This window comes from Mytilus trossulus, chromosome 1, assembly GCF_036588685.1.
Source record: "Mytilus trossulus isolate FHL-02 chromosome 1, PNRI_Mtr1.1.1.hap1, whole genome shotgun sequence".
NCBI lineage: Eukaryota > Metazoa > Mollusca > Bivalvia > Mytilida > Mytilidae > Mytilus > Mytilus trossulus.
Window position 1 is genome coordinate 73,258,973 of NC_086373.1, and position 20,875 is coordinate 73,279,847.

The window sequence follows — 20,875 nt, forward strand, 5'->3', positions numbered from 1 at the left end:
ACCTCGTTTGAAAGCTTATTTCGAGAAGAACACAATGTATATAGTCAACATGTTCCGCAACGCATATTAGAGGACTTAAATGTCGAAATACTCGTGAAAGTTAAGAAATAGCCAATTTTGAATAATGAAATGGATATTTTGAATAATGGAATGGACTGCTGCGACCCTTTAGACCCTAGTTATAGATAAACTTTATACCTCATTCGAAAACATATAACGAGAGGAACAAAATGTATATAGTTAACATGTTCTGCAACGCACATTAGAGGACTTAAATGTCGAAATACGCGTGAAAGTTAAGAAATAGCCAATTTTGAATAATGAAATGGATATTTTGAATAATGGAATGGACTGCCGCTACCTTTTAGCCCCTAATTATAGATAAATCTTATACCCAATTCGAAAGCTTATAACGAGAGGAACATAATGTATATAGTCAACATGTTCCGCAACGCATATTAGAGGACTTAAATGTCGAAATACGCGTGAAAGTTAAGAAATAGCCAAAATATTCAAAATATCCATTTCATTATTCAAAATTGGCTATTTCTTAACTTTCACGAGTATTTCGACATTTAAGTCCTGTAATATGCGTTGCGGAACATGTTGACTATATACATTGTGTTGCTCCCGAAATTGGCTTTCAAACGAAGTATAAGGTTTATCTATAATTAGGGGCTATAGGGTCGCAGCAGTCCATTCCATTATTCAAAATATCCATTTCATTATTCAAAATTGGCTATTTCGTAATTTTCACGCGTATTTCGTCATTTTAGTCCTCTGATATGCGTTGCGGAACATGTTCACTATATGCATTGTGTTCCTCTCGTAATTAGCTTTCGATTGAGATATAAGGTTTATCTATAATTAGGGGCAAAACGGTCGCAGCAGTCCATTCCATTATTCAAAATATCCATTTCATTATTCAAAATTGGCTATTTCTTAACTTTCACGCGTATTTCGAAATTTCAGTCCTGTAATATGCGTTGTGGAACATGTTGACTATATACATTTTGTTTCTCTCGTTATAAGCTTTCGAATGAGGTATAAAGTTTATCTATAATTAGAGGCTAAAGGGTCGCAGCAGTCCATTCCATTATTCAAAATATCCATTTCATTATTCAAAATTGGCTATTTATTAACTTTCACGCGTATTTCGACATTTAAGTCCTCTAATATACGTTGCGGAACATGTTGACTATATACATTTTGTTCCTCACGTTATAAGCTTTCGAATGAGGTATAAGGTTTATCTATAATTTTTGGTTAAAGGGTCGCAGCAGTCCATTCCATTATTCAAAATATTCATATCATTATTCAAAATTGGCTATTTCTTAACTTTTACGCGTATTTCGACATTTAAGTCCTCTAATATGCATTGCAGAATATGTGGACTATATACATTTTGTTCCTCTCGTTATAAGCTTTCGAATTAGGTATAGATTTTATCTATTATTAGGGGCTTAAAGGTCGCAGCAGTCCATTCCATTATTCAAAATATCCATTTCATTATTCAAAATTGGCTATTTCTTAACTTTCACGCGTATTTCGACATTTAAGTCCTCTAATATGCGTTGCGGAACATGTTGACTATATACATTTTGTTCCTCTTGTTATAAGCTTTCGAATGAGGTATAAAGTTTATCTATTATTAGGGGCTAAAAGGTCGCAGCAGTCCATTCCATTATTCAAAATATCCATTTCATTATTCAAAATTGGCTATTTCTTAATTTTCACGCGTATTTCGACATTTAAGTCCTCTAATATGCGGAACATGTTGACTATATACATTTTGTTCCTCTTGTTATAAGCTTTCGAATGAGGTATAAAGTTTATCTATAATTAGGGGCTAAAGGGTCGCAGCAGTCCATTCCATTATTCAAAATATCCATTTCATTATTCAAAATTGGCTATTTCTTAACTTTCACGCGTATTTCGACATTTAAGTCCTCTAATATGCGTTGCGGAACATGTTGACTATATACATTATGTTCCTCTCGTTATAAGCTTTCGAATGAGGTATAAGGTTTATCTATAATTAGGGGCTAAAAGGTCGCGGCAGTCCATTCCATTATTCAAAATATCCATTTCATTATTCAAAATTTGCTATTTCTTAACTTTCACGCGTATTTCGACATTTAAGTCCTGTAATATGCGTTGCGGAACATGTTGACTATATACATTTTGTTCCTCACGTTATAAGCTTTCGAATGAGGTATAAGGTTTATCTATAATTTTTGGTTAAAGGGTCGCAGCAGTCCATTCCATTATTCAAAATATCCATTTCATTATTTAAAATTGGCTATTTCTTAACTTTCACGCGTATTTCAACATTTAAGTCCTCTATATGCGTTGCGGAACATGTTGACTATATACATTTTGTTCCTCTCGATATAAGCTTTCGAATGAGGTATAAAGTTTATCTATAACTAGGGACTAAAAGGTCGCAGCAGTCCATTCCATTATTCAAAATATCCATTTCATTATTCAAAATTGGCGATTTCCTAATTTTAACGCGTATTTCGACATTTAAGTCCTCTAATATGCGTGGCGGAACATGTTGACTATATCATTTCGTTCCTCTCGTTATAAGCTTTCGAATTAGGGAATAAAGTTTATCTATAATTAGCGGCTAAAGGGTCGCAGCAGTCCATTCCATTATTCAAAATATCCATTTCATTATTCCAAATTGGCTATTTCTTAATTTTCACGCGTATTTCGACATTTTAGTCCTCTAATAAGCGTTGTGGAACATGTTGACTATATACATTCTGTCCTCTCGTTATAAGCTTTCGAATGAGGTATAAAGTTTATCTATAATTAGAGGCTAAAGGGTCGCAGCAGACCATTCCATTATTCAAAATATCCATTTTATTATTCAAAATTGGCTATTTCTTAACTTTCACTCGTATTTCGACATTTAAGTCCTCTAATATGCGTTGCGGAACATGTTGACTATATACATTTTGTTCCTCTCGTTATAATCTTTCGAATGAGGTATAAGGTTTATCTATAATTGGGGCTAAAGGGTCGCAGCAGTCCATTCCATTATTCAAAATATCCATTTCATTATTCAAAATTGGCTATTTCTTAACTTTCACGAGTATTTCGACATTTAAGTCCTGTAATATGCGTTGCGGAACATGTTGACTATATACATTGTGTTGCTCCCGAAATTGGCTTTCAAACGAAGTATAAGGTTTATCTATAATTAGGGGCTATAGGGTCGCAGCAGTCCATTCCATTATTCAAAATATCCATTTCATTATTCAAAATTGGCTATTTCGTAATTTTCACGCGTATTTCGTCATTTTAGTCCTCTGATATGCGTTCCGGAACATGTTCACTATATGCATTGTGTTCCTCTCGTAATTAGCTTTCGATTGAGATATAAGGTTTATCTATAATTAGGGGCAAAACGGTCGCAGCAGTCCATTCCATTATTCAAAATATCCATTTCATTATTCAAAATTGGCTATTTCTTAACTTTCACGCGTATTTCGACATTTCAGTCCTCTAATATGCGTTGTGGAACATGTTGACTATATACATTTTGTTTCTCTCGTTATAAGCTTTCGAATGAGGTATAAAGTTTATCTATAATTAGAGGCTAAAGGGTCGCAGCAGTCCATTCCATTATTCAAAATATCCATTTCATTATTCAAAATTGGCTATTTATTAACTTTCACGCGTATTTCGACATTTAAGTCCTCTAATATGCGTTGCGGAACATGTTGACTATATACATTTTGTTCCTCACGTTATAAGCTTTCGAATGAGGTATAAGGTTTATCTATAATTTTTGGTTAAAGGGTCGCAGCAGTCCATTCCATTATTCAAAATATTCATTTCATTATTCAAAATTGGCTATTTCTTAACTTTTACGCGTATTTCGACATTTAAGTCCTCTAATATGCATTGCAGAATATGTGGACTATATACATTTTGTTCCTCTCGTTATAAGCTTTCGAATTAGGTATAGATTTTATCTATAATTAGGGGCTTAAAGGTCGCAGCAGTCCATTCCATTATTCAAAATATCCATTTCATTATTCAAAATTGGCTATTTCTTAACTTTCACGCGTATTTCGACATTTAAGTCCTCTAATATGCGTTGCGGAACATGTTGACTATATACATTTTGTTCCTCTTGTTATAAGCTTTCGAATGAGGTATAAAGTTTATCTATTATTAGGGGCTAAAAGGTCGCAGCAGTCCATTCCATTATTCAAAATTTCCATTTCATTATTCAAAATTGGCTATTTCTTAATTTTCACGCGTATTTCGACATTTAAGTCCTCTAATATGCGTTGCGGAACATGTTAACTATATACATTTTGTTCCTCTCGATATAAGCTTTCGAATGAGGTATAAAGTTTATCTATTATTAGGGGCTAAAAGGTCGCGGCAGTCCATTCCATTATTCAAAATATCCATTTCATTATTCAAAATTGGCTATTTCTTAACTTTCACGCGTATTTCGACATTTAAGTCCTCTAATATGCGTTGCGGAACATGTTGACTATATACATTTTGTTCCTCTTGTTATAAGCTTTCGAATGAGGTATAAATTTTATCTATAATTAGGGGCTAAAAGGTCGCAGCAGTCCATTCCATTATTCAAAATATCCATTTCATTATTCAAAATTGGCTATTTCTTAATTTTCACGCGTATTTCGACATTTAAGTCCTCTAATATGCGGAACATGTTGACTATATACATTTTGTTCCTCTTGTTATAAGCTTTCGAATGAGGTATAAAGTTTATCTATAATTAGGGGCTAAAGGGTCGCAGCAGTCCATTCCATTATTCAAAATATCCATTTCATTATTCAAAATTGGCTATTTCTTAACTTTCACGCGTATTTCGACATTTAAGTCCTCTAATATGCGTTGCGGAACATGTTGACTATATACATTATGTTCCTCTCGTTATAAGCTTTCGAATGAGGTATAAGGTTTATCTATAATTAGGGGCTAAAAGGTCGCGGCAGTCCATTCCATTATTCAAAATATTCATTTCATTATTCAAAATTGGCTATTTCTTAACTTTTACGCGTATTTCGACATTTAAGTCCTCTAATATGCATTGCAGAATATGTGGACTATATACATTTTGTTCCTCTCGTTATAAGCTTTCGAATTAGGTATAGATTTTATCTATAATTAGGGGCTTTAAGGTCGCAGCAGTCCATTTCATTATTCAAAATATCCATTTCATTATTCAAAATTGGCTATTTCTTAACTTTCAGGCGTATTTCGACATTTAAGTCCTCTAATATGCGTTGCGGAACATGTTGACTATATACATTATGTTCCTCTCGTTATAAGCTTTCGAATGAGGTATAAGGTTTATCTATAATTAGGGGCTAAAAGGTCGCGGCAGTCCATTCCATTATTCAAAATATCCATTTCATTATTCAAAATTTTCTATTTCTTAACTTTCACGCGTATTTCGACATTTAAGTCCTGTAATATGCGTTGCGGAACATGTTGACTATATACATTTTGTTCCTCACGTTATAAGCTTTCGAATGAGGTATAAGGTTTATCTATAATTTTTGGTTAAAGGGTCGCAGCAGTCCATTCCATTATTCAAAATTTGCTATTTCTTAACTTTCACGCGTATTTCGACATTTAAGTCCTCTAATATGCGTTGCGGAACATGTTGACTATATACATTATGTTCCTCTCGTTATAAGCTTTCGAATGAGGTATAAGGTTTATCTATAATTAGGGGCTAAAAGGTCGCGGCAGTCCATTCCATTATTCAAAATATCCATTTCATTATTCAAAATTTGCTATTTCTTAACTTTCACGCGTATTTCGACATTTAAGTCCTGTAATATGCGTTGCGGAACATGTTGACTATATACATTTTGTTCCTCACGTTATAAGCTTTCGAATGAGGTATAAGGTTTATCTATAATTTTTGGTTAAAGGGTCGCAGCAGTCCATTCCATTATTCAAAATATCCATTTCATTATTCAAAATTGGCTATTTCTTAACTTTCACGCGTATTTCGACATTTAAGTCCTGTAATATGCGTTGCGGAACATGTTGACAATATACATTTGTTCCTCACGTTATAAGCTTTCGAATGAGGTATAAAGTTTATCTATAACTAGGGACTAAAAGGTCGCAGCAGTCCATTCCATTATTCAAAATATCCATTTCATTATTCAAAATTGGCGATTTCCTAATTTTCACGCGTATTTCGACATTTAAGTCCTCTAATATGCGTGGCGGAACATGTTGACTATATCATTTTGTTCCTCTCGTTATAAGCTTTCGAATTAGGGAATAAAGTTTATCTATAATTAGCGGCTAAAGGGTCGCAGCAGTCCATTCCATTATTCAAAATATCCATTTCATTATTCCAAATTGGCTATTTCTTAATTTTCACGCGTATTTCGACATTTTAGTCCTCTAATAAGCGTTGTGGAACATGTTGACTATATACATTCTGTCCTCTCGTTATAAGCTTTCGAATGAGGTATAAAGTTTATCTATAATTAGAGGCTAAAGGGTCGCAGCAGACCATTCCATTATTCAAAATATCCATTTTATTATTCAAAATTGGCTATTTCTTAACTTTCACTCGTATTTCGACATTTAAGTCCTCTAATATGCGTTGCGGAACATGTTGACTATATACATTTTGTTCCTCTCATTATAATCTTTCGAATGAGGTATAAGGTTTATCTATAATTGGGGCTAAAGGGTCGCAGCAGTCCATTCCATTATTCAAAATATCCATTTCATTATTCAAAATTGGCTATTTCTTAACTTTCACGAGTATTTCGACATTTAAGTCCTGTAATATGCGTTGCGGAACATGTTGACTATATACATTGTGTTGCTCCCGAAATTGGCTTTCAAACGAAGTATAAGGTTTATCTATAATTAGGGGCTATAGGGTCGCAGCAGTCCATTCCATTATTCAAAATATCCATTTCATTATTCAAAATTGGCTATTTCGTAATTTTCACGCGTATTTCGTCATTTTAGTCCTCTGATATGCGTTGCGGAACATGTTCACTATATGCATTGTGTTCCTCTCGTAATTAGATTTCGATTGAGATATAAGGTTTATCTATAATTAGGGGCAAAACGGTCGCAGCAGTCCATTCCATTATTCAAAATATCCATTTCATTATTCAAAATTGGCTATTTCTTAACTTTCACGCGTATTTCGAAATTTCAGTCCTGTAATATGCGTTGTGGAACATGTTGACTATATACATTTTGTTTCTCTCGTTATAAGCTTTCGAATGAGGTATAAAGTTTATCTATAATTAGAGGCTAAAGGGTCGCAGCAGTCCATTCCATTATTCAAAATATCCATTTCATTATTCAAAATTGGCTATTTATTAACTTTCACGCGTATTTCGACATTTAAGTCCTCTAATATACGTTGCGGAACATGTTGACTATATACATTTTGTTCCTCACGTTATAAGCTTTCGAATGAGGTATAAGGTTTATCTATAATTTTTGGTTAAAGGGTCGCAGCAGTCCATTCCATTATTCAAAATATTCATATCATTATTCAAAATTGGCTATTTCTTAACTTTTACGCGTATTTCGACATTTAAGTCCTCTAATATGCATTGCAGAATATGTGGACTATATACATTTTGTTCCTCTCGTTATAAGCTTTCGAATTAGGTATAGATTTTATCTATTATTAGGGGCTTAAAGGTCGCAGCAGTCCATTCCATTATTCAAAATATCCATTTCATTATTCAAAATTGGCTATTTCTTAACTTTCACGCGTATTTCGACATTTAAGTCCTCTAATATGCGTTGCGGAACATGTTGACTATATACATTTTGTTCCTCTTGTTATAAGCTTTCGAATGAGGTATAAAGTTTATCTATTATTAGGGGCTAAAAGGTCGCAGCAGTCCATTCCATTATTCAAAATATCCATTTCATTATTCAAAATTGGCTATTTCTTAATTTTCACGCGTATTTCGACATTTAAGTCCTCTAATATGCGGAACATGTTGACTATATACATTTTGTTCCTCTTGTTATAAGCTTTCGAATGAGGTATAAAGTTTATCTATAATTAGGGGCTAAAGGGTCGCAGCAGTCCATTCCATTATTCAAAATATCCATTTCATTATTCAAAATTGGCTATTTCTTAACTTTCACGCGTATTTCGACATTTAAGTCCTCTAATATGCGTTGCGGAACATGTTGACTATATACATTATGTTCCTCTCGTTATAAGCTTTCGAATGAGGTATAAGGTTTATCTATAATTAGGGGCTAAAAGGTCGCGGCAGTCCATTCCATTATTCAAAATATCCATTTCATTATTCAAAATTTGCTATTTCTTAACTTTCACGCGTATTTCGACATTTAAGTCCTGTAATATGCGTTGCGGAACATGTTGACTATATACATTTTGTTCCTCACGTTATAAGCTTTCGAATGAGGTATAAGGTTTATCTATAATTTTTGGTTAAAGGGTCGCAGCAGTCCATTCCATTATTCAAAATATCCATTTCATTATTCAAAATTTGCTATTTCTTAACTTTCACGCGTATTTCGACATTTAAGTCCTGTAATATGCGTTGCGGAACATGTTGACTATATACATTATGTTCCTCTCGTTATAAGCTTTCGAATGAGGTATAAGGTTTATCTATAATTAGGGGCTAAAAGGTCGCGGCAGTCCATTCCATTATTCAAAATATTCATTTCATTATTCAAAATTGGCTATTTCTTAACTTTTACGCGTATTTCGACATTTAAGTCCTCTAATATGCATTGCAGAATATGTGGACTATATACATTTTGTTCCTCTCGTTATAAGCTTTCGAATTAGGTATAGATTTTATCTATAATTAGGGGCTTTAAGGTCGCAGCAGTCCATTTCATTATTCAAAATATCCATTTCATTATTCAAAATTGGCTATTTCTTAACTTTCAGGCGTATTTCGACATTTAAGTCCTCTAATATGCGTTGCGGAACATGTTGACTATATACATTATGTTCCTCTCGTTATAAGCTTTCGAATGAGGTATAAGGTTTATCTATAATTAGGGGCTAAAAGGTCGCGGCAGTCCATTCCATTATTCAAAATATCCATTTCATTATTCAAAATTTTCTATTTCTTAACTTTCACGCGTATTTCGACATTTAAGTCCTGTAATATGCGTTGCGGAACATGTTGACTATATACATTTTGTTCCTCACGTTATAAGCTTTCGAATGAGGTATAAGGTTTATCTATAATTTTTGGTTAAAGGGTCGCAGCAGTCCATTCCATTATTCAAAATTTGCTATTTCTTAACTTTCACGCGTATTTCGACATTTAAGTCCTCTAATATGCGTTGCGGAACATGTTGACTATATACATTATGTTCCTCTCGTTATAAGCTTTCGAATGAGGTATAAGGTTTATCTATAATTAGGGGCTAAAAGGTCGCGGCAGTCCATTCCATTATTCAAAATATCCATTTCATTATTCAAAATTTGCTATTTCTTAACTTTCACGCGTATTTCGACATTTAAGTCCTGTAATATGCGTTGCGGAACATGTTGACTATATACATTTTGTTCCTCACGTTATAAGCTTTCGAATGAGGTATAAGGTTTATCTATAATTTTTGGTTAAAGGGTCGCAGCAGTCCATTCCATTATTCAAAATATCCATTTCATTATTCAAAATTGGCTATTTCTTAACTTTCACGCGTATTTCGACATTTAAGTCCTGTAATATGCGTTGCGGAACATGTTGACAATATACATTTTGTTCCTCACGTTATAAGCTTTCGAATGAGGTATAAAGTTTATCTATAACTAGGGACTAAAAGGTCGCAGCAGTCCATTCCATTATTCAAAATATCCATTTCATTATTCAAAATTGGCGATTTCCTAATTTTCACGCGTATTTCGACATTTAAGTCCTCTAATATGCGTGGCGGAACATGTTGACTATATCATTTTGTTCCTCTCGTTATAAGCTTTCGAATTAGGGAATAAAGTTTATCTATAATTAGCGGCTAAAGGGTCGCAGCAGTCCATTCCATTATTCAAAATATCCATTTCATTATTCCAAATTGGCTATTTCTTAATTTTCACGCGTATTTCGACATTTTAGTCCTCTAATAAGCGTTGTGGAACATGTTGACTATATACATTCTGTCCTCTCGTTATAAGCTTTCGAATGAGGTATAAAGTTTATCTATAATTAGAGGCTAAAGGGTCGCAGCAGACCATTCCATTATTCAAAATATCCATTTTATTATTCAAAATTGGCTATTTCTTAACTTTCACTCGTATTTCGACATTTAAGTCCTCTAATATGCGTTGCGGAACATGTTGACTATATACATTTTGTTCCTCTCATTATAATCTTTCGAATGAGGTATAAGGTTTATCTATAATTGGGGCTAAAGGGTCGCAGCAGTCCATTCCATTATTCAAAATATCCATTTCATTATTCAAAATTGGCTATTTCTTAACTTTCACGAGTATTTCGACATTTAAGTCCTGTAATATGCGTTGCGGAACATGTTGACTATATACATTGTGTTGCTCCCGAAATTGGCTTTCAAACGAAGTATAAGGTTTATCTATAATTAGGGGCTATAGGGTCGCAGCAGTCCATTCCATTATTCAAAATATCCATTTCATTATTCAAAATTGGCTATTTCGTAATTTTCACGCGTATTTCGTCATTTTAGTCCTCTGATATGCGTTGCGGAACATGTTCACTATATGCATTGTGTTCCTCTCGTAATTAGATTTCGATTGAGATATAAGGTTTATCTATAATTAGGGGCAAAACGGTCGCAGCAGTCCATTCCATTATTCAAAATATCCATTTCATTATTCAAAATTGGCTATTTCTTAACTTTCACGCGTATTTCGACATTTCAGTCCTGTAATATGCGTTGTGGAACATGTTGACTATATACATTTTGTTTCTCTCGTTATAAGCTTTCGAATGAGGTATAAAGTTTATCTATAATTAGAGGCTAAAGGGTCGCAGCAGTCCATTCCATTATTCAAAATATCCATTTCATTATTCAAAATTGGCTATTTATTAACTTTCACGCGTATTTCGACATTTAAGTCCTCTAATATGCGTTGCGGAACATGTTGACTATATACATTTTGTTCCTCACGATATAAGCTTTCGAATGAGGTATAAGGTTTATCTATAATTTTGGTTAAAGGGTCGCAGCAGTCCATTCCATTATTCAAAATATTCATTTCATTATTCAAAATTGGCTATTTCTTAACTTTTACGCGTATTTCGACATTTAAGTCCTCTAATATGCATTGCAGAATATGTGGACTATATACATTTTGTTCCTTTCGTTATAAGCTTTCGAATTAGGTATAGATTTTATCTATAATTAGGGGCTTAAAGGTCGCAGCAGTCCATTTCATTATTCAAAATATCCATTTCATTATTCAAAATTGGCTATTTCTTAACTTTCACGCGTATTTCGACATTTAAGTCCTCTAATATGCGTTGCGGAACATGTTGACTATATACATTTTGTTCCTCTTGTTATAAGCTTTCGAATGAGGTATAAAGTTTATCTATTATTAGGGGCTAAAAGGTCGCAGCAGTCCATTCCATTATTCAAAATTTCCATTTCATTATTCAAAATTGGCTATTTCTTAATTTTCACGCGTATTTCGACATTTAAGTCCTCTAATATGCGTTGCGGAACATGTTAACTATATACATTTTGTTCCTCTCGATATAAGCTTTCGAATGAGGTATAAAGTTTATCTATTATTAGGGGCTAAAAGGTCGCGGCAGTCCATTCCATTATTCAAAATATCCATTTCATTATTCAAAATTGGCTATTTCTTAACTTTCACGCGTATTTCGACATTTAAGTCCTCTAATATGCGTTGCGGAACATGTTGACTATATACATTTTGTTCCTCTTGTTATAAGCTTTCGAATGAGGTATAAATTTTATCTATAATTAGGGGCTAAAAGGTCGCAGCAGTCCATTCCATTATTCAAAATATCCATTTCATTATTCAAAATTGGCTATTTCTTAATTTTCACGCGTATTTCGACATTTAAGTCCTCTAATATGCGGAACATGTTGACTATATACATTTTGTTCCTCTTGTTATAAGCTTTCGAATGAGGTATAAAGTTTATCTATAATTAGGGGCTAAAGGGTCGCAGCAGTCCATTCCATTATTCAAAATATCCATTTCATTACTCAAAATTGGCTATTTCTTAACTTTCACGCGTATTTCGACATTTAAGTCCTCTAATATGCGTTGCGGAACATGTTGACTATATACATTATGTTCCTCTCGTTATAAGCTTTCGAATGAGGTATAAGGTTTATCTATAATTAGGGGCTAAAAGGTCGCGGCAGTCCATTCCATTATTCAAAATATCCATTTCATTATTCAAAATTTGCTATTTCTTAACTTTCACGCGTATTTCGACATTTAAGTCCTGTAATATGCGTTGCGGAACATGTTGACTATATACATTTTGTTCCTCACGTTATAAGCTTTCGAATGAGGTATAAGGTTTATCTATAATTTTTGGTTAAAGGGTCGCAGCAGTCCATTCCATTATTCAAAATTTGCTATTTCTTAACTTTCACGCGTATTTCGACATTTAAGTCCTGTAATATGCGTTGCGGAACATGTTGACTATATACATTTTGTTCCTCTCGTTATAAGCTTTCGAATTAGGTATAAAGTTTATCTATAATTAGCGGCTAAAGGGTCGCAGCAGTCCATTCCATTATTCAAAATATCCATTTCATTGTTCCAAATTGGCTATTTCTTAATTTTCACGCGTATTTCGACATTTTAGTCCTCTAATAAGCGTTGTGGAATATGTTGACTATATACATTCTGTCCTCTCGTTATAAGCTTTCGAATGAGGTATAAAGTTTATCTATAATTAGGGGCTAAAGGGTCGCAGCAGTCCATTCCATTATTCAAAATATCCATTTCATTATTCAAAATTTGCTATTTCTTAACTTTCACGCGTATTTCGACATTTAAGTCCTGTAATATGCGTTGCGGAACATGTTGACTATATACATTTTGTTCCTCTCGTTATAAGCTTTCGAATTAGGTATAAAGTTTATCTATAATTAGCGGCTAAAGGGTCGCAGCAGTCCATTCCATTATTCAAAATATCCATTTCATTATTCCAAATTGGCTATTTCTTAATTTTCACGCGTATTTCGACATTTTAGTCCTCTAATAAGCGTTGTGGAACATGTTGACTATATACATTCTGTCCTCTCGTTATAAGCTTTCGAATGAGGTATAAAGTTTATCTATAATTAGAGGCTAAAGGATCGCAGCAGACCATTCCATTATTCAAAATATCCATTTTATTATTCAAAATTGGCTATTTCTTAACTTTCACTCGTATTTCGACATTTAAGTCCTCTAATATGCGTTGCGGAACATGTTGACTATATACATTTTGTTCCTCTCGTTATAATCTTTCGAATGAGGTATAAGGTTTATCTATAATTGGGGCTAAAGGGTCGCAGCAGTCCATTCCATTATTCAAAATATCCATTTCATTATTCAAAATTGGCTATTTCTTAACATTCACGCGTATTTCGACATTTAAGTCCTCTAATATGCGTTGTGGAACATGTTCACTATAAACATTTTGTTCCTCTCGTTATAAGCTTTCGAATGAGGTATAAAGTTTATCTATAATTAGAGGCTAAAGGGTCGCAGCAGTCCATTCCATTATTCAAAATATCCATTTCATTATTCAAAATTGGCTATTTCTTAACTTTCACGAGTATTTCGACATTTAAGTCCTGTAATATGCGTTGCGGAACATGTTGACTATATACATTGTGTTGCTCCCGAAATTGGCTTTCAAACGAAGTATAAGGTTTATCTATAATTAGGGGCTATAGGGTCGCAGCAGTCCATTCCATTATTCAAAATATCCATTTCATTATTCAAAATTGGCTATTTCGTAATTTTCACGCGTATTTCGTCATTTTAGTCCTCTGATATGCGTTGCGGAACATGTTCACTATATGCATTGTGTTCCTCTCGTAATTAGCTTTCGATTGAGATATAAGGTTTATCTATAATTAGGGGCAAAACGGTCGCAGCAGTCCATTCCATTATTTAAAATATCCATTTCATTATTCAAAATTGGCTATTTCTTAACTTTCACGCGTATTTCGACATTTCAGTCCTGTAATATGCGTTGTGGAACATGTTGACTATATTCATTTTGTTTCTCTCGTTATAAGCTTTTGAATGAGGTATAAAGTTTATCTATAATTAGAGGCTAAAGGGTCGCAGCAGTCCATTCCATTATTCAAAATATCCATTTTATTATTCAAAATTGGCTATTTCTTAACTTTCACGCGTATTTCGACATTTAAGTCCTCTAATATGCGTTGCGGAACATGTTGACTATATACATGGTGTTCCTCTCGCAATAAGCTTTCGAATGAGGTATAAGGTTTATCTATATTTAGGGGCTAAAAGGTCGCAGCAGTCCATTCCATTATTCAAAATTTCCATTTCATTATTCAAAATTGGCTATTTCTTAATTTTCACGCGTATTTCGACATTTAAGTCCTCTAATATGCGTTGCGGAACATGTTAACTATATACATTTTGTTCCTCTCGATATAAGCTTTCGAATGAGGTATAAAGTTTATCTATTATTAGGGGCTAAAAGGTCGCGGCAGTCCATTCCATTATTCAAAATATCCATTTCATTATTCAAAATTGGCTATTTCTTAACTTTCACGCGTATTTCGACATTTAAGTCCTCTAATATGCGTTGCGGAACATGTTGACTATATACATTTTGTTCCTCTTGTTATAAGCTTTCGAATGAGGTATAAGGTTTATCTATAATTGGGGCTAAAGGGTCGCAGCAGTCCATTCCATTATTCAAAATATCCATTTCATTATTCAAAATTGGCTATTTCTTAACATTCACGCGTATTTCGACATTTAAGTCCTCTAATATGCGGAACATGTTGACTATATACATGGTGTTCCTCTCGCAATAAGCTTTCGAATGAGGTATAAGGTTTATCTATATTTAGGGGCTAAAAGGTCGCAGCAGTCCATTCCATTATTCAAAATTTCCATTTCATTATTCAAAATTGGCTATTTCTTAATTTTCACGCGTATTTCGACATTTAAGTCCTCTAATATGCGTTGCGGAACATGTTAACTATATACATTTTGTTCCTCTCGATATAAGCTTTCGAATGAGGTATAAAGTTTATCTATTATTAGGGGCTAAAAGGTCGCGGCAGTCCATTCCATTATTCAAAATATCCATTTCATTATTCAAAATTGGCTATTTCTTAACTTTCACGCGTATTTCGACATTTAAGTCCTCTAATATGCGTTGCGGAACATGTTGACTATATACATTTTGTTCCTCTTGTTATAAGCTTTCGAATGAGGTATAAATTTTATCTATAATTAGGGGCTAAAAGGTCGCAGCAGTCCATTCCATTATTCAAAATATCCATTTCATTATTCAAAATTGGCTATTTCTTAATTTTCACGCGTATTTCGACATTTAAGTCCTCTAATATGCGGAACATGTTGACTATATACATTTTGTTCCTCTTGTTATAAGCTTTCGAATGAGGTATAATGTTTATCTATAATTAGGGGCTAAAGGGTCGCAGCAGTCCATTCCATTATTCAAAATATCCATTTCATTATTCAAAATTGGCTATTTCTTAACTTTCACGCGTATTTCGACATTTAAGTCCTCTAATATGCGTTGCGGAACATGTTGACTATATACATTATGTTCCTCTCGTTATAAGCTTTCGAATGAGGTATAAGGTTTATCTATAATTAGGGGCTAAAAGGTCGCGGCAGTCCATTCCATTATTCAAAATATCCATTTCATTATTCAAAATTTGCTATTTCTTAACTTTCACGCGTATTTCGACATTTAAGTCCTGTAATATGCGTTGCGGAACATGTTGACTATATACATTTTGTTCCTCACGTTATAAGCTTTCGAATGAGGTATAAGGTTTATCTATAATTTTTGGTTAAAGGGTCGCAGCAGTCCATTCCATTATTCAAAATTTGCTATTTCTTAACTTTCACGCGTATTTCGACATTTAAGTCCTGTAATATGCGTTGCGGAACATGTTGACTATATACATTTTGTTCCTCTCGTTATAAGCTTTCGAATTAGGTATAAAGTTTATCTATAATTAGCGGCTAAAGGGTCGCAGCAGTCCATTCCATTATTCAAAATATCCATTTCATTGTTCCAAATTGGCTATTTCTTAATTTTCACGCGTATTTCGACATTTTAGTCCTCTAATAAGCGTTGTGGAACATGTTGACTATATACATTCTGTCCTCTCGTTATAAGCTTTCGAATGAGGTATAAAGTTTATCTATAATTAGGGGCTAAAGGGTCGCAGCAGTCCATTCCATTATTCAAAATATCCATTTCATTATTCAAAATTTGCTATTTCTTAACTTTCACGCGTATTTCGACATTTAAGTCCTGTAATATGCGTTGCGGAACATGTTGACTATATACATTTTGTTCCTCTCGTTATAAGCTTTCGAATTAGGTATAAAGTTTATCTATAATTAGCGGCTAAAGGGTCGCAGCAGTCCATTCCATTATTCAAAATATCCATTTCATTATTCCAAATTGGCTATTTCTTAATTTTCACGCGTATTTCGACATTTTAGTCCTCTAATAAGCGTTGTGGAACATGTTGACTATATACATTCTGTCCTCTCGTTATAAGCTTTCGAATGAGGTATAAAGTTTATCTATAATTAGAGGCTAAAGGATCGCAGCAGACCATTCCATTATTCAAAATATCCATTTTATTATTCAAAATTGGCTATTTCTTAACTTTCACTCGTATTTCGACATTTAAGTCCTCTAATATGCGTTGCGGAACATGTTGACTATATACATTTTGTTCCTCTCGTTATAATCTTTCGAATGAGGTATAAGGTTTATCTATAATTGGGGCTAAAGGGTCGCAGCAGTCCATTCCATTATTCAAAATATCCATTTCATTATTCAAAATTGGCTATTTCTTAACATTCACGCGTATTTCGACATTTAAGTCCTCTAATATGCGTTGTGGAACATGTTCACTATAAACATTTTGTTCCTCTCGTTATAAGCTTTCGAATGAGGTATAAAGTTTATCTAAAATTAGAGGCTAAAGGGTCGCAGCAGTCCATTCCATTATTCAAAATATCCATTTCATTATTCAAAATTGGCTATTTCTTAACTTTCACGAGTATTTCGACATTTAAGTCCTGTAATATGCGTTGCGGAACATGTTGACTATATACATTGTGTTGCTCCCGAAATTGGCTTTCAAACGAAGTATAAGGTTTATCTATAATTAGGGGCTATAGGGTCGCAGCAGTCCATTCCATTATTCAAAATATCCATTTCATTATTCAAAATTGGCTATTTCGTAATTTTCACGCGTATTTCGTCATTTTAGTCCTCTGATATGCGTTGCGGAACATGTTCACTATATGCATTGTGTTCCTCTCGTAATTAGCTTTCGATTGAGATATAAGGTTTATCTATAATTAGGGGCAAAACGGTCGCAGCAGTCCATTCCATTATTCAAAATATCCATTTCATTATTCAAAATTGGCTATTTCTTAACTTTCACGCGTATTTCGACATTTCAGTCCTGTAATATGCGTTGTGGAACATGTTGACTATATACATTTTGTTTCTCTCGTTATAAGCTTTCGAATGAGGTATAAAGTTTATCTATAATTAGAGGCTAAAGGGTCGCAGCAGTCCATTCCATTATTCAAAATATCCATTTCATTATTCAAAATTGGCTATTTCTTAACTTTCACGCGTATTTCGACATTTCAGTCCTGTAATATGCGTTGTGGAACATGTTGACTATATACATTTTGTTTCTCTCGTTATAAGCTTTCGAATGAGGTATAAAGTTTATCTATAATTAGAGGCTAAAGGGTCGCAGCAGTCCATTCCATTATTCAAAATATCCATTTTATTATTCAAAATTGGCTATTTCTTAACTTTCACGCGTATTTCGACATTTAAGTCCTCTAATATGCGTTGCGGAACATGTTGACTATATACATGGTGTTCCTCTCGCAATAAGCTTTCGAATGAGGTATAAGGTTTATCTATATTTAGGGGCTAAAAGGTCGCAGCAGTCCATTCCATTATTCAAAATATCCATTTCATAATTCAAAATTGGCTAACATGTTTAACCCCGTTGAATTATTTATGTATGTGTCTGTACCAATTCAGGAGTCTGTAATTTAGTGGTTGTCATTTGTCTATGTGTTACATATTTGTTTTTCGTTCATTTTTTAAAATTAAATAAGGCCGTTAGTTGTCTTGTTTAAATTATTTTACATTGTGTTATTGGGGCATTTTATAGCTGACTATGCGGTATGGGCTTTGCTCATTGTTGTAGGCTGTACGGTGAGCTATAGTTGTTGATGTCTGTGTCATTTTGGTCTTTTGTGGATGTTTGTCTCGTTGATAATAATACCACATCTTCTTTTTTTATATTTCCTCATTTTTATGCATAGTGTTGCATTTAGGTCGTCCGTAAACCCTTTTATGGTCATTGCGAATCAAAATATAGCTATAGTGTCACGGTCAATTTTTTTTATATTTTTTTCACTATTCACCGGTTCAATTTGAATAATGAAACATAAACCATTTCATTATTCATTATTCATTTTTCAATATTGAATAGTGAATAATGAACTATTTCATTATTCATTATTGAATAATGAATAATGAACTATGAATAATGGACGTACTTCAGCCCGGTCCTAAAAACACCCTAAATTCCGCATTATAGACTTTCATCCTTTTTGAGGGTTGAATTAACTATTTATAACACATATCATAATATATGTAAATCGAGATATTGATCAAAAAGCATTTTCATTTTTTGTTTTTATAGTATTTATAAATATGTATAAATTCTATTCTGTCGGCACTTTTTGAAATTGGCCCTTCTGTGACAAAATCCACGGCATATTGGCCCTACCTCTTTATTACATAGTACTGGAAAGTGGAAGCGCTAAAAGGCGGTTTGGTTTGATCAAATTTGAAAATAGATTTGATAACCATTACGGTGGAGAAAATATATTGCTTCTCTGCGGATAACCTGAATACTACAATCGGGACAGTAAAATTATCGAATTTTGAATTATTAGACATTGGTAACAAATTTACGAATATATATACGTCAATAAATTGACGCAAACAATCCAATACATTTCGTTTCACTTTCTTTCAATAACAATGTACTTCATGAAATGCCACTCAGAATACAGGAAAAGTCGAAATGTCTGCTCGTATGAGCGATATTGGTAACTGTTAAATGTTAAATTATAGTCAATATGCAGTCATGAATAGAATAACAGATAGTGTTACATCATGTTATTAATGAATACTTGAGAATAACTATATAAAATAATATCTTTTACATTTAGAAGGAGATAACGATAATCGAATCTAATTTTTGTAATAGTCTGTTTAGATGAAACACATGAAAAAAAGTTAGAAGAGAGCCGGATTTAGATGTGGTTTTAGATTATGTTTTCCATGTGTGCCACTATTTTTTTTTTTTTTGTAGTTTTATTAATTTAACTTTTGTTTGGTACATTCAAATATTTTTTCAGATAAAGCTTTTTCTTTATTCTTAATCGGTTTGTTTACTTTTTTTCTTTTCAACGTTACATCGTGTCTAAAGGTGCAAGACCAAAGTCAATATCTACCGAAAAACATTGGAAAAGAAATCTTTCAAAAACAAATAATAATGATATAGAGAAGTCCAACAAGCCTATAAAACTATATTACTTTTAAACTTGTTTAAGTCATCTTTTATAGAAAAAAAAACAAATGAGAAAATATAAAAAGAGTGACAAAAATTAAAATGACACGCTGAGATTTTGAAATTTAAAAACATATTTTTTTAAGGCTAATACTCACACCAAATATAAAAAAAATGCACAATACGATTTAAACATTAACACACTGAAAATTTAAATTATTCATTCCGATTAAAAATTATAAATACATATACCGGAATTTGAAATTACAGACTAGCTAATCAAGTGTGTGTTTGTATATGTATCTAGGTGAATTAAAAAAGGATAAGAATATCATTCAATATTTTGACGATTGTATTTCTTACAACCAAGACAAACACTTATGCAACATAAGCTAACACAAAAAGAAAGGACATGGGAAATACGTCAGAGACAACAACCCGACATAATTGCAGAAAACCGCACAAGGCCATTTATGGGTCCTCAACACAGCGAAAAAAACCTGCACACGGAGGCGTGCTTCAAATGGACCCTTATCAAAATACGTATTAGTTCAGTGAAAAATTAGTGTTTTTCGAACATAAAATTAGGGCTGTTATCGATATGAATTATGAATACAAATGGTTTACTTACTGAAATTTCAAAACTATTGGACTGATTTTTTGTAAAACTCATGTAAATTTTCTCTCCAATAGGTCTGATGAACCGCCACGTACAAGGTGATTGATTAGGGACGACCAGTTCACCACCAGCATTGGTAATGTTTTTACCACATGGTTTAGTTTCTACAAAATCAATATAGATGTTGTTATTTCTATTATAGTGAAAAAGTAACTATCATTTGATATGAAGTAATTATAATAGTCACGAAACTGTTGGTATGCAAATGTTCTTTTCTAAAACTTTATATTGTAAAGATGAAGATATGATCTTACTGAAATTAGCATTGATATTATTCTTTTCGCTAAAATGAGGTGATAATTTGGCGTTAAACGCATATGTACATGTACCGATTCATCTAATCATATG

At 33.1% G+C, this 20,875-nt stretch overlaps 1 protein-coding gene across 2 annotated transcripts in view; it reads right to left on the reverse strand.

Annotated features, from left to right (window-relative positions):
• The window catches only part of LOC134684397 (uncharacterized), a 425,720-nt gene that overhangs the window by 402,903 nt on the left and 1,942 nt on the right, over positions 1–20,875 (reverse strand). For both annotated transcript variants that reach the window (XR_010101237.1, XM_063543683.1), the window contains exon 3: positions 20,480–20,631. Coding sequence is in view for 1 of the 2 variants with exons in the window: in XM_063543683.1 (XP_063399753.1) it covers positions 20,480–20,631 (152 nt within the window). In the remaining variant the exon portion in view is untranslated. The remainder of the gene's footprint in view (positions 1–20,479; positions 20,632–20,875) is intronic.